The sequence below is a fragment of the Miniopterus schreibersii genome, assembly GCF_964146895.1.
Source record: "Miniopterus schreibersii genome assembly, chromosome: 8".
Classification (NCBI taxonomy): domain Eukaryota; kingdom Metazoa; phylum Chordata; class Mammalia; order Chiroptera; family Miniopteridae; genus Miniopterus; species Miniopterus schreibersii.
Genome location: NC_138109.1, coordinates 2742099 through 2766790, shown reverse-complemented (window position 1 = coordinate 2766790; position 24692 = coordinate 2742099). Strand labels below are relative to the sequence as shown.

At 37.6% G+C, this 24692-nt stretch overlaps 1 protein-coding gene across 4 annotated transcripts in view; it reads left to right on the top strand.

The window, feature by feature from the left end:
• The window catches only part of SPEN (spen family transcriptional repressor), a 71362-nt gene that overhangs the window by 7909 nt on the left and 38761 nt on the right, over positions 1 to 24692 (top strand). For 3 of the 4 annotated variants that reach the window (XM_081145874.1, XM_081145876.1, XM_081145875.1), the window contains exons 2-3: positions 11715 to 12035; positions 15130 to 15606. In XM_081145874.1, coding sequence (XP_081002000.1) covers positions 11715 to 12035; positions 15130 to 15606 — 798 coding nt within the window. Of the gene's footprint in view, positions 1 to 11714; positions 13294 to 15129; positions 15607 to 24692 lie in introns of all 4 variants that reach the window. The other variant, XM_081145877.1, reaches the window with a different exon arrangement.

Sequence of the window (24692 nt, the reverse complement as noted above, 5' to 3'; positions counted from 1 at the left end):
TTTAGAGAGAGAAAGAGAAACATCGACTTGTTCCACCTATCCATGCACTCATTGGGTGCTTCTTGGATATGCCCTGACTGGAGATGCAACTTGCAACCTTAGCATATCAGGATGATGCTCTAACCAACTGAGCTACCTGGCCAGGGGATTCTGTTTTTTTTAATGAGCTTTAGTCCAGGCCTTATTTACTTTGAAACTCAGATCACCCTCGATTTAACCAGTGGGCGGGAACTTGCTGCTTTGGTGTCTCCCCATCATTCTTTAAGCAGTTCCTTCTTTATGGCGCAGGATAGGCTCGTCTTGTGCTTTCCTTGCCCCAGTCCTGGAACCAGCAATTTCTCTAAGAAGTTCTGGTTCCTTTTATTATAGGATGGTATTTACAAACCAAAATCCGGGTGCTCAGTTTACTCATTGCTACAGAGCTAAGAAGATGTGTGCATGCACTTGTATGTATATATGTTTATACGTATACACAATACACATACCTCTGCATCATCTATTTAAGACCTCAGGGTTTACACTCGTTTCAATACACAAAGATTCTTTCTAACTTCTCCATTTGCGTGTTTGTAAATCCCTTCTCACACTGAGAATCCCAACTCTCGTTATTTTCAATATACTTACTCATTTGCCCATTCAGTTATGTTCCCAATGTAACAAATGCCAACCACTCTGCCACCGTGCGACCTCTGCGCACATTGTCCTTGCTGCCTCTCAACTACTCTCTTATTTGGAAATCAACATTTTAGGGAGGGAGAGCAGGCAGGCAAGGAAAGGAAGGTGAGACTGGAAGTGATTTATTTACATGTTTTTGCCTTCAATTTTTTTCTCTCACAGGAGACAACTCGTGGATAAATTATCACTTGCTTCTGGTGCCATTTTAAGCAGATTAGAGCTGCCCAACTCTTAATATTTTAGTTTTGGTTTTACTTCTACCACTGACTGTTGTGATGTGAGCTTAATACTGGATCATTGTGAGCTTAATTGTCTGCTGAGTCACACAGAGGAGAGAGTAGTGAGAAGGGAGTTTGTTTCTTAGGAATAATATTAGGAATCATCATTGCTCCATTTATTTGGGTTTCCATCACTTACTTAGTGTGGTATCTCAGCAAAATTTTGCTCTGGCTCTACCTCCCCCCAAACCTTATTGATCTCAAACTTATTTCTTTTACTTTTTAGTTTATTTTTTATATTGATGTATAATTGACATATTAGCTTCAGTTGTACAACATAATGATTTGATATTTGTATATATTGCATAGTGTTCTCCATAATAAGTCTAGTTAACATTCATTACCATACATAGTTAAAAAAATTTTTTTCTTATAATGAGGACTTTTTAAGATTTATTCTCAGCAACTTTCAGATATGCAATACAGTATTATTAACTATAGTCACCATGCTGTACATTACATCCCATGACTTATTGATTGTATTACTGGAAGTTTACATGTTTTGACTCTCTTTCACCCATTTCACCCTCCCCCATCTCCAATCTGTTCTATGAGCTTGTTTTTATTTATTTTTTAAAAGAGTTCATATGTAAGTGAGATCATATGATAATTGTTTTTCTCTGCCTGACTTATTTCACTTAGCATAATGCCCTCAAGGTCTGTCCATGTCTTCACAAAGGACAAGATTTCCTTCTTTTTTATGGCCGAATAGTATTCCATTATGTATCACATCTTCATTCATTCATAAGTAGGTGGACACTTAGGCTGTTTTCATATCTTGACTAGTGTAAATACTGCTGCAGTGAATGAGCATGGGATGCACATATTTTTTCAAAGTAGTGTTTTTGTTTTATTTGGATACTCAAGTGGCATTGCTGGGTCACACGGTAGTTCTAGTTCTGATTTTTTTTTTTTAAAAAAATATCTTTATTGATTTCAGAGAGAGGAAAGGAGAGGGAGAGAGATAGAAACATCAGTGATGAGAGAGTCATTGATCGGCTGCCTAGCCCGCGCAACCCGGGCATGTGCCCTGACTGGGAATCGAACCCCGATTGCCTGGATCCTAGGTCGACGCTCAACTGCTGAGCCAGGCCCGGCCAGGCTAGTTCTGATTTTTTGAGGAGCCTCCATGTTGTTTTCCGCAGTGGCTGCACTCAACCTTTTTTCCCCCTCCTGCACTGCTCTTGGCCCCCATCCGAGGGGTTCCTTGATGTATTAAGACCCTTTATTCCTTGGCACAAGCTCCAGAATGTTGGAGTTTTGTATAGTTTGTATTATTTCAAACTAGTTAGATCCCAGACATCTTACGTTATCCATAAATACGTCAGTATTTATCTCTAGAAGAGAAGCACTTTTTAAAGATGTACTACAATACTGTGGTGTATCCATATTTCAAATACCTAGTCAGTATTCAAGTTTGTACTTATTTTAAGAATTTTTTTTAACTCAGGCTCTAAATAAGATACACAAATTATAACTGGTGATACATGTTAAAGTTTTTATTGAGGCATATTTTCCATACAATGAAATGCACCTATTTTAAGTTAGAATTCGTTGAATTTTAAGAAATGTAGGTATCTGCTTGACTGGAGTGGCTCAGTTGGTTGAGGGTTGTCCTGTGCACCGAAAGGTTGCCAGTTAGATTCCTGGTCAGGGCAAATACTTGGGTTTCGGGTTTGATCCCTGGTTGGGGCGAGTATAGAAGGCAACTGATTGGTGTTTCTCTCTCTCCCTCTCTTTCCTTTCCTCTCTCTGAAATCAATAAAGATATATTTGGGGGGGAAAAAACTATTGAAGAGAGTCTTCATTGATTGGCTGCCTCCTGCACACCCCGACTGCAACCTGGATCATGTGCCCTGAGGGAATTGAATGGTGATCTCCTGGATCCTAGGTCGATGCTCAACTGTTGAGCCATGCCCAGCCGGGCTAAATCGATAGGTTTAATCTCTCTTCTTACAAATTAATTTGTTGGAAACCAGGTTGATTGTTCTGTAGAGTTTCTTATAGTGTGGGTTTTGCTGATGACACTATTGTCCTGTGGTATATTGCCTTTTTTTAAAAAAAATATATCTTTATTGATTTCAGAGAGAGGAAGAGAGAGAGAGAGAGAGAGAGAGAGAGAGAAACAGAAACATCAGTGATGAGAGAGTCATTGATCGGCTGCCTCCTGCATGCCCCCGACTGGGGATCGAGCCCACAACCCGGGCCTGTGCCCTGACCGGGAATCGAACCCTGATCGCCTGGATCCTAGGTCGATGCTCAACCCCTGAGCCACGCCCGGCTGGGCGTTTATTGCCTTTTGTCTTCTGTATTTCCTCTAAGTTCATAAGTGGACCTATTTTTAAATATTTAAATTTTTTTTTAAATTTATTGTTGAGAAAGAGAGAGAGAGAAACAATCGATTTGTTGTTCCACTTATTAAGCACTCATTGGTTGATTCTTGTATGTGTCCTGATTGGAGATCAAACCTGCAACCTCGGCATATCTGGACAATGCTCTAACCAACTGAGCTACCTGGCCAGGGCTCTATATTTAAATATTTTGATAATTGTATTTCAACAATATTGTTTTTCTTTGTAATTCTATTAATATTCTGACAAAGGGTTATAGATTTCATCAGACTGTCATAGCAGTCTGTGGCATAAAAGGTTAAGAACCATTGGTTTAGACCAACCCTTAGGTTAAGAATAGAATGCTAGCAGCATATTTAAGTACTAATTTTATCTTTGACATAAAAAGGTTGAGGTGAAAAAGTTAAAATTACCAAAAATCTTTAAGACTTAGAAAATGCAACAAAGGCAGTGTCCTGTGGTTCCCTCCCCTTTTCTGTATTGTAAACTTACATGATGAGAACTGCTGTTTTTGTCATGGGGATTTTTTTCTGTTTTTACATTCCTCCCCTTCCCCCAGCTTTATCCTAGAAATCATGGAATATTTAGACTTTAAGGTTGTTCTTTTTAGTCAGCTTGAATTCTTTCAATGAAATGAATTTCAAGCACATCCATAATTAGAATGAAATGCCATATACATAGGTGGGCCCAGCTTTAATCAAAGAAAACAGGATTTGTGAAAATCTCAAGTTTATAGGGAGCTCCTAAAATTCAAATACTGTGTGATGCTGTGTATAAAATATGACACTCAAACTCTTCAGTAATACATTTATTATCTACGTGAGTACATTTAACTTCTCCCGTAAATTGGGTTGGATTATAAGATTTCTAAGGTCTTTTCAGTTTAAGAAATCTTATTATAGCTGTCATTCTTCATAGCACATAAAGGTGGTGGGAATGCTGCCAAGATTTAAAAGGTATATATTAATGACCAGTTGGGTTATAAAAGAGCTTAATATCTTGACATACCGTGTGGCCATTATACAAAACATTGGTGTATCAGTTACTTTGAAATGAATCCTTCTAACCAGCTATGGTCTTCAATGAAAAATAACCTTCCTGGGTCAATACTTACATGTCATTTGTAAAGTTTCAAATAGTTTTAAATTATATTGCAGTTAATTTTTAAAAATGGTGTGTGTGCTTTGTTATAGTAATTTAAGGTGTATAAGAATCTTACTCTAGTTTTTCTTGTCACTTACACCTCCACTTTTATTATGAGGTAACCCTTTCCATAGTGGTTTTTGACACAGATCATTCCTTTTCGGCATAAGTTTGCTTTGCTATCCTAAAAGTAGATGTATAAAAGGAACTTGCATCACAGCTTTGAGTCTCAGGGTTATGACACTTGATTTTTTTTGTGGTGGTGTTTTTTGTTTTTTTTAATATATCTTTATTGATTTCAGAGAGAGGAAGGGAGAGAGAGAGAGAGAGAGAGAAACATCATTGATGAGAGAGACATTGATCGGCTGCCTCCTGCACACCCCCAACTGGGGATGGAGCCTGCAACCCCGGCATGTGCCCTGATCAGGAATCCAAACCGCGATCTTCTGGATCCTAGGTTGATCTTCTGGATCCTAGGTCAATGCTCCACCGCTGAGCCAGCGGGCCCTGCAAGAACCCATTTTCTTAATCTGGAAGTAAAGGTGGTTTTCAAAGGTTTTACAAAAATACTCATAGTGGTGTATGGAAAGAATATGGAATTCATATTACAAAAAGGTGGGATCACATTTTTGTCTTCATTCTAAGCAACACTATATTATAAAATGAGTCAGTAGTCAAGTGAAATATTAGAAGTATTCATAAATTTCCCAAAATCTTTAAAAAAACTTTTAGTAAGAAATAAGTCTTGAGGTTAGAAGCTAATTTCCTTTTCAGCAATTGTACTGTAAGTAATAGTCCTATTAAGCCAGGTAGGTAGCACACTTCCAAAGAGTCCTTCACACCAGGGATTCTTGGTGTAGATTTTTGCTAATTTTTTATCTAATCTCTTGGCCTCTGCTACTTTCACTTTGTTCTCTCCAGCCTTCCCGTTTGATCAGCTTGCCTCGCTCCTTTTTACTTCATCTAACTGCTTTATTTACTGCCATTATTTTAAGAAATGGTTAGGCCCCGGCCAGGCGTGACTCAGAGGTTGAGCGTCAACGTAGGATCCAGGTGATCAGGGTTGGGTCAGGGCACATGCTCGGGTTGTGGGCTATATCCCCAGTCGGGGGCGTTCAGGAGGCAGCGGGTCAATGACTCTCTCATCATTGATGTTTCGTTCAGGAGGCAGCGGGTCAGTGACTCTCTCATCATTGATGTTTCTGTCTCTCTCTCTCCCTCTCCTTTCCTCTCTCTGAAATCAATAATAAAAATATATTTAAAAAATAAAATAAAGAAATGGTTAGTCATGATCATTTGCATTCTATTTAAAATTTTTCTTGAGCTTTTCCCAGAAAAGTACTATGTGAATCAGGTATGTTTATGAAGTTATTCATGAATTATTGTGAGAACAAATGTCCAAATATTAACTTCGTGGCCATCATGATTATCTATATGCCTGCACTGTATATTTTGATTCTTGCAGTATAGATTTCTCCTTCCTATTCTCTGGAAAAGTACATTATATGAGTTCTTTCTAAGGTGGTCGAAAAGATTCAGGCATCCTATTTGATCTAACCAGTAGGATCTAAAGATTATAGAATTTTGAAATTTTTTCTCCTTATTATTGGAGAAAACCTTTCAGAGGTTTAAAATATCACTTGAGCACTATTCTTTTGTTAAAAATTAATTTCACTTAGTAAGTAGTATCTCACTAGATTGTTGTAAAATAATGTCGTTCTCCCCCCCCCCCCCACTGGTGCTTGTTATAGTTCTGAAGAATTTTGTCATTTAAGGCTTTACTGAAAACATTGCCTTTTCTGAAGAGCTATCTATAGTCATCAAGTTTTCATGTACAGGAATCTAAGCGCTCACCATGGATTCAGTAAACAAATGAGTATAGTTTTGTTGGTTCAATTAATCTGTCCTCAGTCTTCAAGTTTTCTTAAACCCATTCTAATTAGAACAATAAGTAGTAGTAGTTTTGTTGTGTTTTAACAGTTTTAGGACTTTTTAAAAAATTGATTTCAGAGAGAGGAGGGGAGAGATAGAAACATTGATGATGAGAGAGAATCATCCATCAGCTGCCTCCTGCATTCCCCCTACTGGGTATGTGCCCTCACCAGGAATGGAATCTGCAACCTTTCGGTATATGGGACAATGTGCCAACCAACCAACCCACCCACCCTCCCACCCACCCACCCACCCAGCCTGCTGACCAGGGCAATAAGTAGTGTGTGTGTGTGTGTGTGTAATAATCTAGCCCTGGCCAGTATGGCTTGGTTGGGTGTTGTCTTGTGCACCAAAAGGTTGCTGGTTTGATTCACAGTCAAGGCACATGCCCTGGTTTTGGGCTCAATCCCTTGTAGGGGGTGGGCAGGAGGCAGCTGATTGATGTTCTGTTCTCACATGGATGTTTCTCTCCCTCTCCCTCTCTAAAAAATCAGTTTAAAAAAATACACACACACATTTTAGATCCTCACCAGAGGATATTTTTTCCAATGCTTTTCAGAGAGAGTGGCAGGGAGAGTGTGGACGAGAGAGAGGGAGAGAAACATTGATGTGAGAGAGATACTCGAATGGTGGCCTCCCGCACATGCCCGGACCGGAGCCAGGGATCAAGCCTGCAACCAAAGTACTTGCCCTTGACTGGAATCGAACCCAAGATCCTTCAGTCCGAGGCCTGACGCTCTAACCACCGAGCCAAGCCAACTAGGGCATTAGGGTATTAGCTTTTTCTAAAATGAGACTAGGGCTCTGTGGTTGACTGCCTTTTGCTGGCTTTAGGGATTTTGAGGCTGTTTTTTGCCATCTTTAGGAATTATTTGTACTTAAAAGAGGAATATATTAATTATTTAATAATAGTTTATAAATCTATTTTATACATAAATTTATTTCACAACAGATTTTCTGAAAGAATTCTGTATCACCATGAAGAAGCAGGTTTTGGCTGTTATCGTTAATGGCTTACTTACCTTCCCAGTCAGGCATCTTGAACTAGAAAATATCTTCCAAGTGTGCCCAGTTACAGGAAATGTGGCAAAAAGTTTATTTATATTGAGATAATGTAGATGCTTGTGACTGAAGGAGAGATAAAATCTTTTTGTATTGGAGGACAGTGACAGGCACTATTTTATGTCTTTTTCTTTTAATAACTTTTATTGAAGTATAGTTCGCATGGCATAAAATTTATCCTTTTAAAGTGTACAGTTCAGCTGTTTTTAGTATATTCACAGAGTTTTGCAACCATCACCACTAATTTCAGAACATTTTCATCACTGTAGAATGAAACCCCATACCCATTAGTTCTCCATTCTCCCCAGCCTGTAGCAACCAGTAATTTACTTTCTATTTCTGTGAATTTGCCTGTTTTAAACCTTTCATACATATGGCCTTATACAACATGTGACTGGCTTCTTTCACTTAGCATAATGTTTTCAAGGTTTATTCATGTTGTATAGGATGTGTTAGAACTTCATTCCTTTTTATTGCTGAACATTTCCATTATATGGACATACCTCAGTTTTAAAATCCATTCATCAGTTATTGGCCATTTGGATTGTTTCCTTTTTTGGCTATTATGAGTATTGCTACTATGAACATTTCGTACCTGACCTGTTTTTATGTAGACGTACATTTTTGTTCTCTTGGGAATATATCCAGGAGTTGGAGTTGCTAGGTTCTATGGTAATTCCAAGTTGAACAGTTTGAGGGGTTGCTAAACTGTTTTCTCTAGTGGCTGTACCACTTTTCAGTCTCACCAGCATTGTATTAGGGTTTAGGTTTTTTCCGTGTCCCCATCATCACTTGCTATTACCTTTTTTATTTTAGCTATCCTCGTGGATGTTAGTGGATTTTAGTGGTATCTCATTGTGGTTTTGGTTCATAATTCCCTAAAGACTAAGTTGTTTAGCAAATTTTCATATGCTAATTGGCCATTTATATATCTTTGGAGAAATGTGTACTTATATCTTTTGTTTATTTTTAAATTGCATTATGTCTTTTTCATGGTTGAGTTGTAAGAGTTTCTTATTATATTTCCCCCTGTTTTCCTTGGGTTTATATCAATTTTTGATATTTTTCTTTGGATAGAATAAAACCGTTAACTTTTTTTTTTTATATATATCTTTTATGGATTTCAGAGAGGGGGAGAGAGAGAGAGAAACATCAGTGATGAGAGAGTCATTGATCGGCTGCCTCCTGCACGCCCCGGACTGTGGACAGAGCCCACAACCCTGACAGATGCCCTGACTGGGAATCCAACCTCGATCTCCTGGATCCTAGGTTGATGCTTATCCGCTGAGCCACTCTGGTTGGACAAAACTGTTAACTTTTAATTTATCATTGTCATGCTAACAATTTAAATTTTAAAATTATCTTTGTCATTTTATTTTATTATTATTATTATTAAAAAATATATATATCTTTATTGATTTCAGAGAGAGGAAAGGAGAGGGAGAGAGACAGAAACATCATTGATCGAGCCCACAACTGGGGCATGTGCCCTGACCCGGAATCAAACCCCAATCTCCTGGATCCTAGGTCGACGCTCAGCCGCTGAGCCACGCCCAGCTGGGCTATCTTTGTCATTTTAGATCAGCAATTTTCACCTGGTGTGCTGGGGTGCAAGAATTTTAAAAACGTACAGAACCTGACTATTTAGTCAGGGGTGCTGACCTCTTTTCTCTTAGATAATCAAATAAAAAAATGACAACCACCAACACAACAATAGCCATCTGGTGTGAATGAATCAAAATTATACCTTATTTTTTTGTCACATCAGCAAAAAAATACAGTTTTTCATGTGTTGCAGAATTTTAGTAATTAGTTTATGTGCCATGAGATGAAAAAGGTTGAAAATCGCTGTTTCAGATTATAGTTAAAACTGAAGTTTAACTTTTGGTTTTAACATTTTAACAGTTGTATTGAGACATATGACATATTACAAATACCACCATCTTATTTGGTTATGTCCAAATTGTGGTAGTTTTGCAATCTAAGTATCTCATTCTGCGTTTTAGCATATTTGAAGTATTTTCAGTCACTGGTATAGAAAATAAAATAAAGGTCTGACACAGAGCGGAAACCAGTCTGTTGGTCTAAATATAATGAGTTGATTTATACATTAGTAATTCCTTCATGAAAAATTTTTGTATAAAAAGGTAATATAAGTGTTAATGTTACTGCATTATTCCAGATAGTTTAGTGGTTGTAATGGGTATATTTATGGTCCAACTCTCTGATTTCAAAAGTGGAATGATTTTAAGTGCGTAACTCATTGGTATTAAGTATATTTACAGTGTTAATATAACTATCACTAATACCTATTTCTAGAATGTTTTCATCTCATACAGAAGTTCTGTACTCATTAAGCAGTAACTCCTCATTTCTCCCTACCCCAGCCGCTGGTAACCTATATTCTACTTAATGTCTCTATGAATTTGTCTATTCCAGATATAAGTGAAATCATAAACTGTCCTTTTATGTCTGGCTTTTTGAAATTTAGTATGATGTTTTCAAAGTTTATTCATGTTGTAGCAGGTATCAAAACTTCATTTCTATGTCTTAATATAACATTCCGTTGTATGTACATACCACATTTTGTTTATCTGTTGATGGACACTTGGGGTCTACACCTTTTGGCAATTGGGACTAATGCTGCCACGAGCATGGTGTTACACATATGTGTTGGAACCCCAATTTTCTGTCCTTTTGGGTATATGCCTATGATTGGAGTTGCTGGGTCATATGGTAATTCTATGCTTAACTTTCTGAGAAAATGCCAAACCTTTCCACAGCGGCTGTACCATTTTACAGTTCCACCAGCTATCCACAAGGTTTCAGATTTCTCCACATCCTTGCCAACACTTGTTCTTTTCTTTGTGTTCTTAAATACTAGCCATCCTAGTGGGTGTGAAGTGGTATGTCATCTTGGTTTTGACTTGCATTTCCCTAATAGCGAATAGATTTTGAATATCTTTTCCTGTGCTTTTTCTGCCATCTGTACATCTTTGGTGAAGTGTTTTTCCTGTAAAAAAAAAAAATATAGGTTGAGTTGTAAGATTTCTTGTATTCTAGATACAAGTCCTTTGTCAGATACATTGGAAGGTATTTTTTAATGTTTGTATGGAAAGAACGATTTCAATTTCTGTCATTCCCCCCTAAGTTAAAAAGATCCTTTCATCAATTCATTTACCCCAAATAATTTGTTCCTTCTAGTTCAGTTGCCTTTTGAAACTGGATTTTATGATTGTGTTTCCCCTGTGAGAGGTAATAACTTAAACTCTACTAGAGGATATAAAAAGAAAAGTTCTGCTTTCTGATAATGTTGTCAGCTTCTTCAGTGTAAAATTACGATCTTTGATTGTCAGCAAATAAGAGGACTATATTTAAAAGTGCTGTGCCTGCCTTTCTAAAAGGCCAAATTGCAAGTACATAAAATATAATTCACTCCTACTGAAACTTGTAGAATTTTCATAAATTTTTAATTCCAAATAATGATATTTCTTACATAATATATGTGCTTCAAGATACAAAAGGTGCTCTAAAATTTTTCTTTACGCACATAGTAAACAGGTTTTTTTTTTGTTTTGTTTTTTTGTAAACAGGTTTTTGGAATAAAAATGAGAATATATGGTTTATCAAAAGATTTTCTTAGATTTATTAACTTACATGAAAAACAGGTTTAATTAATACCTAAATTATAAATTTTAGCAGTTTTCTTTTAACCCCCTTGAAAAGAAAATTAAATAGGAAAAAATGACATTAAAAAAATTAGACTGTCATATGTAAATGGACACAAAATATCTGGTGTTATTTTGCCTTCAAGTAAGGAATATTTGAAATCATCTCATTTTTTAGTAAGATTATTTCACTTAATGAATTAAATTAAAATGAAATATGTAGAATAGCTATTTTTAGTTACAGTTTTTAACAAAAATCTTTTTAAGATTTCTAAGTTACCTTGATCAAGCTTTGGTTCAATATCCCATTTTAGAATGTACAACTTCCTAAAACTTCTGAGAGATTTATTTCAGCTAAGTGTTTGAGAAAGGTAAAAGGTAGTTTAGTAAATATTATATTTAAGAAATGAGAGTAATAAAATAATGTGTAAATATTTGCCCTAAGGAAGAAAAATGTGAGTGTAAAAGCATCTAAAATGTCACTTTGTAACCCCTTCCCCATACATACTTACTGGAAATTATCTAAAAACAAGAAGAAAATTTTGAAAAACTATTTTTGGAAAATTTTTTATGCGCAACAATAATGTTGACTGTATTTTTTCCAGATATGGCCGCGTGGAAAGTGTCAAAATTCTCCCTAAGAGGGGATCTGAAGGAGGAGTGGCCGCCTTTGTGGATTTTGTGGACATCAAAAGTGCACAGAAAGCTCACAACTCAGTCAACAAAATGGGAGATAGAGACCTACGCACGGATTATAATGAACCAGGCACCATTCCAAGTGCTGCTCGGGGATTGGATGATACAGTTTCCATAACATCTCGTAGTAGAGAGGTTTCTGGGTTCAGAGGAGGTGGTGGAGGGCCTGCTTATGGCCCCCCACCATCACTTCATGCACGAGAAGGACGTTATGAGCGGAGACTTGATGGGTAAGTTCCAAGGTTTCTGTAGGCAGGTATTTTGTATTTGATATGGTGAGAAACAGAAACTCATATTTAGGGGCCCCAGATGGATTTAAAGTTTTGGGCATTCTCAATGTTTCCTATTTTGGGTTGGAAACGGAAGTGATTTCTATCTCAGTGGCTGGTGTCTTATGGAATCGTAGAGGATATTTCCTGCAGCTGGTTGGATATCTACTCCTGATATATAAAGTGGTGGAAGATTTTGTATGGCAGCATCATTTTTGGAGTTACCTGTCTTCTAAAATTAATTATTTCTTCTCTTGGATGATGTTAAGGCCTTCCTTGGATATATCCCTTTTACCTGTGGAGCTATTTGGCTACAGATTTTGTGGTTATACTATATGGAATATTTCTGGAATATTAGAGCCTACAGATTCTTTTAGAAGTTAATATCTGCTGCTCAGTTTTCACTACATAAAGTGTACAAATGAACTGGATTGTCACCAAAAAACCTAGCAGATCATAATGATTCAGCCGCTTGGATTCTACAAACAATACTTTAACCTGGAAATGCGTACTTGGAGGAAGAAGAATGAAGGCAATGTTTGCTCTTCCCATTTGGATCTACACAATTTCCATGTTGGAATTATACTGCTTGATGGGATGGGGAATGTTTGAGATGATGGACCTTCCTAAATCCTGGAATATAGCCATTCTTTTCTAATTTCTGGAATGTATGGGATGTCATGCACTCAAGATTCCATTAGCCCAGGAGAAGAGGATTATTATCTCCTTTCTTAAGCAGGTTGCTGCCCAGTTAAAGGTACTTTAGCTTTGAACACATGGTGACCATCAGTTGTGGATACAGCAATCAGAGTTGACTGTGCTGGATGGCTACAACGGTGAACTGTTGGCGAGCAGCTGTGCCTTCCTCATGTGGTGGAATCATAGGGAATATTTCCTCCTCTGTCAGCTGCCTGATTCATACTTAGGGTGGAAATTTTATGAATGTGGATCAATTTATAATTGTCTGCTATCTCAAGAAAGAAGTCTGGGGGTTTGAGAGTTACAGTCTGTCTGGGACTACTTGCTTCCGGTGGAATTATTTTATCTGATCACTAAGATTTTTTTTTTCTTGTGGTTCATCTAAATATCATTTGACACCCTTGCCCATTAAGAAGGTGGATTACCCCCATAAGAGGGGCCAAAATTGGGGAAGTTATGTTCACAATTCTCTCCCTAGATTTAATTGGGATTATAGGTCGTGTTTCCACACTTGGAAAAGGTTGGTATGTCCTGACCTGTGTATATTAGCCCCTCTCCTAACCCAAGTCAAACTCTCTCTTTTCCTCCCCACTAACTCTAGAAGTACTTAGTACTAATAGATGAATCAGAGAATAGCTATTAGATTTCAGCTCTGCTAGTTCTTGTGCCTGCCTTCTGTATCTTCCTAATGGATAAGAACTTTGCATAGTTATAAAATACCAGCTGTAGCAGGAATTCTCCTAGAGCTATTGGCTATTGCTTGTTAGATCATTAATAACTGCTTTCACTGATTAATATTTGATAGGGTGCTAATAGATTTACGAAATTTTCTAAGTCTCAAAGAAAATCCTCATTTGTTAGACTTTGAAATATCTATTCAAGTTCCAGAAATGTAGTGAATAAAAAAGGAGAAAGTCATTTAATACATTTAAGTAGGAAAGATGTTATTACTGAATTTTTTGTCATTTCATCATAGCTGCAAAAACCAAAAACAGCATAGGAAGGTATGTTTGCTACTAAGTGATATGGGTGAGAGTGAAGATTAGTGGAGAGATTTGGAATCTAGGAATGTATTGGGGACATGGTATTATAAGATTTTTGCAAGATACTCTTCATTGGAGAGATTCTGATTCCTCTATGTCTTTCATGATTCCTTAATCTCCTTTGATAGAAGATAATTCCAAAGATAATGTTGAGAAGAAACTCAACCTTAAGTGGAAATTTAAGTGAAATGGTCTTTTTAGGGACTCAGGAAATGAGTTCTGGTTTCCTATCAAAGTAGGGAATTTAAGATTTTTTTTGTAGGATTAGACTTAGTTTTAAATACTAACACTTAATTGCATGTGTATAATTGTACATGCAACGATTTTTGTACTCTTAGGTTGGCAGATACGTCCTATGGAAATTTTTTTTTAAGTTAAACCATTGCAAATAGCAACCTTAATCTTAACTGTTCTCAAAGTTGCCTAATTTCATCATAGGCAGCTTGAGTGTAGATAAAACCTAAGTGAACGTATTTCCTGTACACATTAAGTATATATGTTAAGTTGAATCATGGAATAGGCATTCTAAAAATTACGTGGCATTTGATAGCACAAAGAGGTAAAATAACCCATATCCTTTATTTAGTTAAATTTACCATAGAACAGCAAGTGGCGACCCAGGACTTTGATATCCTAAGTGGTTTTATTGTTTGTTTTTCTTTTTAAGATTCCATTTTTATTATTAAATGTGATTGTTTGGGCACAGCAGTTTACATAATCTTGTCATTTTTATAATTACCTAAGAAGTCAAAAGTTAATGAGAAGAAGTTACACTTAAAAGTTTTCTCCTGGACTTCTTTGAAAATGCCCTCCTACAGCTGGGACATACATCACAATAGGGCTTTCATGACTATGTGAAAAATGCATTGTGGAAATTTTGCCTAAAATAAATTTGCAAAGTATATGAAAGTTTGGCATGTATTTAAATGAGATGAAAGTGTAGAAGACTTTCATATTAAAATGATACTCTGTTCTTGTTCCATTAAACTTAAAATGTAAAGGAGAGGGCATACGTATATTTCTGTATATAAGCCAGAAAATCCCTATTCAGAAGAGTAACTGACTTGCAGAACACTAGTCATGAAAGCCCAATATACAATTAAAACAATGATTGCTCAGCTGTGAAAATAAGTTTTGGAGTCAAGTAAAATGTTAAGCTTGTTAGTGTTTGCTTACTAAGTAGGTTAATGCTCTTTAGAAAATGGCCAGTTGCAAAGACAGACAATGCTGAAGTGAATGTTTGCATGACTTGCTTTTAGTTTTGCTTGCCCCTTTCTGATTGATTAAATATTTTTCCCCCTCCTAAAATGCAGGGCTTCAGATAACAGGGAGCGTGCTTATGAACATAGTGCCTATGGACACCATGAACGGGGGACGGGAGGATTTGATCGGACGAGACATTACGATCAGGATTACTATAGAGATCCTCGCGAACGGACTTTACAGCACGGGCTCTATTACTCTTCTCGGAGTCGAAGTCCAAACCGTTTTGATGCTCATGACCCCCGATACGAACCTAGGGCGCGGGAGCAGTTTACACTGCCCAGTGTGGTACACAGGGATATCTACAGGGATGATGTTACCCGGGAGGTACGAGGCAGAAGGCCAGAGCGGAATTACCAGCACAGCAGGAGTCGGTCACCACATTCGTCCCAGTCTAGAAATCAGTCTCCGCAGAGGCTGGCTAGCCAAGCGTCTAGACTCACTCGGTCCCCCAGCGGCAGCGGCTCTAGGAGTAGATCCTCCAGTAGCGATTCAATCAGCAGCAGCAGCAGTACCAGCAGTGACAGGTAGGTTAACAGCCTTTTGTTACAACAGATAAGCTGTTGAATAAATTGTCACAAATTCTCGATGATCAGTGGGTAATGACTTTTAGAATAGTAATATTTTTAAAAGAGAGTAATCTTGGATCATGTATATCGTGAGTGAAGAAACCGACCAGTCTGTGGCCATTGAATTAAGCGGTCTGTGAAGTACCTGAAGCTAAGTGATGATTCGCAAATACTGTTTCACCCTCCAGATGTTCAATATTAAAATTGCCAGAAAGGAAGAAAAGTGGCATCTTTAGCTATGTGAAGCATATCTTGTGCCACTGAAAATGTGGTATTTGTTCTAAGTTTTTAATTTCCTAGGTTTATAATACTAACTTATTTCTGTTGTTCTGGTTCAAAATTTGTAAAGACTGTTTTGTTAAAGGTGTATTGGTGAAGTAATGTTGTTGGCACATTTTTTATTAATGACTAAATTTAAGAACACATTTTAACTAATTTTAACATAGAGTGGTAGCTAATTTATAAACTCAAGTAGAAAAGCTCTTTAAATGCAGATTGTAAGGTGGCTGATCATAGGCAGAGTAAGCTGATTTCATTAGTTGGGATTTTTTTTTACAAAGGCATTTTATTTTAAAGATGAAAATAATATAGGCAGTCTTAACAGGAAATAGCTTAGAGGGTTAGGTATTTGGGTTTTGAAATCACAGGTCTGGGTAGATGGTATAGTTTACTACTTTTATAATCTTGGACGAGTTATTTCAGCTGTCTACGCCTCATCTTTCTCTTCTTTTTTAAGACCATGATTTATAAAGTTACTGTTGAAGATCAAAATGAAAAACAAGTATGTAAAGTGCTAAGCTTGATACCCAGATATGTTAAATAAAGTCCTTAATAACTGATAGCTATTATTATTACTACCTCAAACGCTGATAGTCTCAGCATTTCCCATTTCCAGTTACTGTTATCCCACCTGTTAATCCTAGATATCCCAGGTTTTTTTGCTTTTTTTTTTTATCCTCACCAGAGTATATTTTTTCCATTGCTTTTCAGAGAGTGGGGGGAGAGAGACACACACATCGATGTGAGGGAGACACATCTGTTGGTTACCTCCCACATACCCCCCCACCGGGGCCAGGGATCGAGCCTGCATCGAGGTACATGCCCTTGGCTGGAATAGAACCTGGGAGCCTTCAGTCTGTAGGCCGATACTCATGGAGCCAAACTGGCTAGAAGCCCTAGTTTTTTGTGTGTGTGGTTTTTTTTTTTTTTTTTAAACATATCTTTATTGATTTCAGAGAGAGGAAAGGAGAGGGGGGAGAGAGATAGAAACATCAATGATGAGAGAGTCATGGACCGGCTGCCTAGCCCACAACCCAGGCATGTGCCCTGACCGGGAATCGAACCCCGATCTCCTGGATCCTAGGTCGATGCTCAACCGCTGAGCCACGCTAGAGGCCCTAGTTTTAAATTTAGATGGTGTGTATTTAAATTTATAGGATACAAATTACTTGACCTGATTAAAATGCTCAGATTAGTTATTTTTCTTTTAGTATTGCCTGCTTAGAATAAATTTAAGAAAAGTGAGTAATGGCTCCTTTTAGGCCTCCTAAGTGTTCTGATTCAAAATAGTAAATGGAAACATTTTATACATCTATCTAGATATAATTAAAGCATTTTGAAAGGTGTAGCATGTTACAAGGAAGCAAGCACTTAGTTTAGGAAATCAGGAGAGTTAGGTTCTGGCTCTAACTTGTAGCTCTGTGACATGGGTGAGAATCCTTAACTTCTTTTGATTTCATTCGGTATATTGTCGAGATAAATGATTGACAAACTCTATAAACTGATTATAAAGCCTTGTTATGCTCCATTTTCTCCTACATAGAATTGTCTAAGATAGTTAAGTTTTAGTAATTTCCCCCAGTTATACCTCATTAAAGGGATGCCATTGCATTCCATTGGCTCAAAACTTGACTGAAAAGCCAACCACTTGTGGAGGGGTTGAAGTTAGAGGAGAAACATGCTGCAGGCATTCAGGATGGCATTGTGCTTGGGTGGGGAAGTTACAGCACTTTGGGATTTGGCCCTTAGCATTCCAGGCGCAAAAGTTTGAACCCAGAGGTGATATGATGAATTGAATATGTCCTGTTTACATAATCAAGAGAATATTTACAGCCAGAAAGATAACTGCCATGAAGGCAGAGGCAGAATGAGCTTAGAAAATCTGCATGGAGACTAGAGTACAGTCATAGAGGATATTTCCTTTTCTTTCAGCTGCCTGATTCATACTTAGATCTGGAAATTTTTGTGATTTAGGGCTATGAAGCATATGTACGACTTTAGCAAAAAGAGGAGTTTTAGGCTAGACATGGGAACATGATGGGTAGAAGGAACAACTTGAAGAGATACAAGTGGGTGGAAGAATGTTTTGAGAATAGCAGATAATTTAGAATGACTTCGCCACACTAATGATTATGGGTTTTATTTTTTATGCAGAGATGAATCGTTGAGGGATTTTTGAGAAGGGAGAGGTAGCTTATTGAGATCTGTGTTTTAGAAAAGGCATCTGGTGATTTAGAATAGGAAAGAGAGATTCTGGTTAGGAGGCTATTTCAGTAGCTTGGAGAAGGAAAACTCGGACCATGAGAGTGCCTAACTAGGGACAAGTGGAGAGACGTATTAAGAATTTTATTATGTTGATTTATGAAAACCAGAATGAACTTTAACATTACTGTTCTATAACAACAGGACCAGGTCTTCCTTTGCACACTGCAGAGCTAGTATATTGTCTTTCTAAGAGTACATGTTATACTGAGATATACTTCTTAGTTAACATGAGGGATAAAGCAAAATTGATGTAAATAGCTAAAAGATTTGGTCATTATGTAGTGATTAAAGCAAGTGCACAGAAATAACATTCTTTGGCGTTCAGAGCATATCCATTATCCTTGGGTTCAGCCTCCCTTTTATGAGATGTCCTCATTTCCTCTATAATTATGTTGACTTAAAAGTATAGTATTTTGAGATGTCACGTAGATTAAGAATGTTCAGTATCCTTTTGGAAGTAATAAGTTCCTTTTGTAATCTTTAAAACTTTATGATTGTGAAACTGTGACATTCTAAGTCCTTTAAAAATGTTTAAAATTTACATCTTATAGTAGACAAAATATAGCTTGGTTGTATCTGTATAAATAAGTTTCTATTCTGTCTGCATGACTGAATGGGAAATTAATCACCCTCCACCCCCCTTAATTGTTAACAGCTTTGGTGACTAGAATCCTACCAGTGCATTTCAGATGAGTAAACATGGGATTAATGGCAGTCTAGTTGCGAAGTTCTTATAAATTATACACCTACTGTTTCTGCAAAACTATTCGCAGTATTTGGTGAGAACTAGGGCTTTATGGTATAAACTTTCCTGTGTGCAGCCCTATGCTGCTATATGTCTCTTTCTCTGTCATGGTCATTTAGGGAGTCACGTTTCCTTTCAACAGAAAAATTTATATACATAAATTTCACAAAAGCATTTATCTTAAAAGCCCTTGGTTGAAGTTACATGTACTTTATTACTGTAGTGGTCTATCATTGGACCCCCTCCCTCCATTATGTTGTAAGAATTTTCTTTAATACAGGCCAAGCCCAGCTGGGCGTGGCTCAGCGGTTGAGCATCGACCTAGGATCCAGGAGATTAGGGTTCGATTCCCGGTCAGGGCACATGCCCGGGTTGTGGGCTGCAGCCGATCAATGACTCTGTCATTACTGATGTTTCTCTCTCTCTCTCTCCTTCTCCTTTTCTCTCTCTGAAATCAATAAAGATATAGTTTTAAAAAAACCACAAAAACAGGCCAAAAGAATTGAAGAATTTGTTGGAATTAAATTAGTTTATAAACTTTCCTATTATCTCAAAGTATTTTTTTTTTTTTTTTTTTATGATTTGAGAGAGAGAGAGAAAGAAAGAGAAACATTGACTTGCTGTTTCACCCACCCATTCACTCATTGGTTGCTTCTTGTATGTGCCCTGACCAGGGTGACCAGCGACCTTGGTGTATCAGGGGGATGTTGTAACCAACTGAGCTACCTGGCAAGGGCTGTATATTTCATTTATTTATTTATTTACTAAATTTATTGAGATGATATTGGTTCATGTTTTGAGTAAATTATATCAACAGTTGTGTACAACCCTATTCATTTTTACTAATGTTAGAAATTTTAAGATTATTTTGCCTGAATTATAAATAGTAATTAGAACATTGAAAAACAACAACATTGAACAGATTCTGGATTTTAAAAAAAATATATATCTATTGGTTTCAGAGAGAGGAAAGGAGAGGGAAAGAGAGAGATAGAAACATCAGTGATGAGAGAGTCATTGATCGGCTGCCTCCTGCACGCCCCCTGACTGGGGATGGAGTCTGCAACCCAGGCATGTGCCCTGACTGACCGGGAATCGAACCCCAGTTGTCTGGATCCTAGGTCAATGCTCAACTGCTGAGCCATGCCCTGCCGGGCAGATTCTGGATTTTTACAGCAGATACAGTTAAAAGGAATATGAACCTTTTAACCAATAAAGTGTTAGCATGAAAGTCTCTAATCTAACAAGCATTTAAAAAGTTTTTTTTTAGAGAGAGAGGAAGGGAGAGGGAGAAGAGAGAGAGAAAAATCCATGAGAGAGAAGCATTAGCATGGATTGGCTGCCTCCTGCACTCCCCCTGCTGGGGACTGAGCTCAAAACCCAGGCATGTGTCCTGGCTGGGAGTCGAACTGGTGACCTCTTGGTGTGTGGGGTTGACGCTCAACCACAGCCACACTGGCTGGGCTAATACGCAATTTTTTTAAATTTTATTTTTTATAAAGACCAGTTCTGCTAATCATTTTGTGAACAATCTATATGTTATAGATTATAGTTTCCCAGAAGGGGAATTTTATTAAAACGTTCTTTGTCTGTGATTTGATAGAGAACTTTTGCAGTTTGTTTATTTTAGTTATGAGAGAGAATTCCCTTTCGGGTTCATGTAGGAAATTTTTCAAAATTGCTGTCATCTTGCAGCCTTGTGAAAAATATGATGAGGCTGAAAAGGTGAGAGGGAAACCACTGGGGATGGTGCCATGGTGTGTATCAAAGCAACATTGACTGTGTACTTTTTTTCTCTTATTTTACAAGTGTGCTTATCTAGAATGTTGACTGAAGGAAGGAATTTTCATTTTATTAACTGGCTAAACAACTTCCTGTTGAAACTGTCACACATGGCAACAGTTTAAATACATATGTGAAGTAAAAAGTTAGTTTCTTAAAATGTTAAAGTAATTAATAATTAGCAGTTTTTCACGATTATTAACAATGTTTAATCATAAAAACACATTGGTCTAAATTTTATCATCAGCGATCGTATCTATAATAATGAGTAGATAGGTAATTTCTGGGTTCAATTGGAGATCATATTTTGTTGCACTATGCTTCCTTGTTCTCAGGTATATTTTGTGAGGACAAAATGGTTTGTATTTTATTTTTTTATCAGAAGAAAGTCACTATGACCAAAATAATGCTTTTTAGTCTTAGAAAAAAATTTTATAAGTGATAATAAACCACATATGGGAAATTGGTGATTAGAAACCATGACACCCCCTCCCCCCCCTTGGCTCTTCTGTTTGTAGTTGCATAGGATTGAAGTGAGAGTAGAAATTAATTAAATTGGTTTTATTACATGATACCAACCTTTCTCCTCTTTGCTACTCTGTTTATTCTTGTCATTTGAGATGAATCACTTAAATTGAAATGGGATTTTTTGGTACTCTGAGTGTGTAAAGAGAAGATATCTGTGTTCAGAGACCGTTGAAACATAAATTAGGCAAACTAAAATGTGAGAATCAATGATTAGATGTTTATTGGTTTTGGGGGGGATAACAAGTGAAGTCTGTTCTGGGAGTATTCAGAGGACTTTCAAGGAGAAACAGTAAAGATTTATCTAAGCCTTTAAGAAACCAAAGTTAAGGATAATAAATATTCTTAGGAGGGCTGTTTCTTACTTTATCTTTTGCTCCTTATTTTCATTTAAAATGAAAACATTTGCACTCCTATTTTAAACCTAAGTAAAATACCATATATTGCTTTAAATAGCTGATTTATTTTTTGATTTTTACAACCATTCTTTGCCTGTTTTATTAAATTTTTGTCCTGCCTCACTTTTACTTTTTTAGATAGTTAAAATTATCTGAGATTTCAAAATTGAGAATGTCTTGCTGAAAATCAGTGTTATGAGTAAAATGTATTCATTGTTCTGGACCTTTCCGGCTACTAAATGAAGTTTTTATCTTGACGTTTACAACTCTTATTTGTGATGGAAATCAGTGAAAGCCATCTAGTGGTTTTATTGATTATGTGATTAACTGTTTTCTCTCTTTGAAATATTGGTGTCTAAGTTCTTTAAAAAGTTACCTACTTGAAGGGAGAAGGGCTGGTGGAAAAAAGAGAACAGCAGACATATCATTGTGTCTGCAATCCTGGAGAAAATTAGACTTAAAATGCACATTAAGCTCTGACAAGTTTGGCTCAATGGCCAGAGTGTAGGCCCCTGGACCAAAGGGTCTTGGGTTCGATTTTCGGTCAAGGGCATGTACCTGGGTTGTGCAGGTTCAATCCCCGGCCTCGGTTGGGGGCATGTGTGGAAGGCAACCAATCGGTGTTACTCTCTCATATTGATGTTTCTTTCTCTCCCTCTCTCCTCCCTCCCACTCTTTCTCAAAAATCAATGGAAAAAATATCCTCAGGTGAGGGTTAACAACAAAAAATGCACATTAAGTCTTACCTCCCTTTGAGTAGCTGCCTTATTAAATACCTATTACTGTCCCCCCAAATAAGCATTTGCTCATCCCCTCCTTAATGCAGTTTTGGCCTGTTTAGGAGCATGGAATAACTCTTTAACAGTGTGTGCTTTGGAGAGAAGTATACCAGTTACAAAAATGTGTATATTTTACATTTTATTAATATTCTTTCCATTTCTATCAGTAGCAGGCAAACTGCAGCGATCACTTGTAGAGCCTACATTTTTGAAAACACATTTCTTTCTAGGCTGCTGTATGGTTTGTTATTGGGCAATAAGCTATACACAACCTTCTCCCTTTTAGGGTCATATTAGCCAGATAAGCCGTTTTGTTCTAAATATGGAAAATGGAAGTGTTTGCTTCTAATTGCTCTGGTGGGTTTAACTTCTATTACGGAGATCTATAAATAGATCAGTTTCCTTTCTGGTTTTCCCTTCTTGTCAAGTATAGCGCTTCAGTAAGGCTTTCTAGAGGTATAGGTGTCATTGTTAGGGTTATAGGGAACAGGCAGCCAGTTTTTTGGAAACAAGCGTTGGGCTCACCCATAGTTGCTCTATATTAGGAACCTTGCTTTCATTTAAGATCCTCTCCTGCTAGGGAAATGAGATCAAGGTAGATTTAGCTCTGAGAGCAAATGAGGAGAGTTCATTGTGTGCTGCCTGGGCAGCCAATGTGTCTAAATATTGTGGGGAAAGCTAGGAACTGCTTGTTTGTGACTCAAACCAGCCTAAACTGGATTCATCCAGTTTGAGTTGGCTCCTTGCCACCTCCCAGAGGCTTCCTTATTCTGCCAGAGTTTCTGCCCGGCTTCAGCTTCTGCGCTGTGACTGGGCAGCCTGCAGGGAGGAGCAGCTGGAAGTGGCTGCCAGTTAACCCAGGTTTGTTCCTAGGGAGGAGGCATCTCAGACACAGCAGGGAGCTGAAGGCTAGAAGCTGGTGTGAATTCTCATCACTTTCAATACGTCTGTCCATTTTTAGTTCCTTGCTTTAACTGTAACTTTTTATCTTCAGCCTTTTGGCACCTAAGGCTTGAAAAACAGCTTCAGCCATACCACTGTTTGGGTATATCACGACATGGTCTACATTTGGTGATACAGAATTTGACTAAAATGTTATTTTATTAATTAATTACCAAAGTTCCCCAGGAACTTTGCTTTTAGTTAAGTTAGTCTGAAGTGAAGAACTGTCTCTTGGCTCTGGCCGGTTTGGCTTAGTGGTTAGAGTGTCTGACCTTGGACTGAAGGGTCCCGGGTTCGATTCCATACCTTTATAAGCTCGGTCCCGGCCCTGGTGTGGACTCCTGTGGGAGGCAACCAATAGATGTGTCTCTCTCACATCAGTGTTTCTCTCTCTCCTTCTACTCTCTCTGAAAAGCACTGGAAAAAATATCCTTGGGTGAGGGTTAAGAAAAAGAAAACAGGAAAAAGAACTGTCTCTTAACCCCTTTTCTTTCTTCCTTCCTTCCTTCCTTCCTTCCTTCCTTCCTTCCTTCCTTCCTTCCTTCCTTCCTTCCTTCCTTCCTTCCTTCCTTCCTTCCTTCCTTCCTCCTTTTTTCCTTTTCCTTTCTCTCTCTCTCTCTCTCTCTCTCTCTTTCTTCTTTCTTTCGTTGTGGTGGGTTTATTTGGTTTGGTTGATTGGTGGAAGGAATGAAAATAGATTTAAAGCAAACTTGTGACCTGTTATCTTGTGAATTTTAATTTAGTTTTTAAAAAAAAAAAGTTTATTGATTTCAGAGAGAGGAAGAGAGAGAGGTAGAAACAACAGTGATGAGAGTCATTGATCGGCTGCCTCCTGCTCGCTCCCTACTGGGGATCAAGCAGGTAGCCCAGGCATGTGTCCTGACTTGAAATCAAACCATGACCACCTGGTTCCTAGGTTGATGCTCAACCACTGAGCCACACTGGCTGGGCTTAACCTTTTTTTTTTAAATAAAAATTTAAAAAATTTATTTTAGAGGAAGGGGGAGGAGAGAGAGAGAAATATTGATTGGTTGCCTCCTGCACGCGCCTGGACCAGGATTGAACCCTTAACCTGGGTATGCATCCTGGGAATGGAACCAGCCACATTTTGGTTTATGGGACGACATTCTAACCAACTGAGACACATGGGCCAGGGCTAATTTAATCTTGATGTAACTTTTTAAAATGTTGCTTTAAAAATTAACAAAAAGTAATTCAAGTTAAAAAAATTAAAAATGCTATGCCAAATTGCATTTGTTTGACTTGGAAGCGAACTTAAAAACAAACAGCCCAGCTGGGTGTGGCTCAGCTGTTGAGCATCAACCTAGG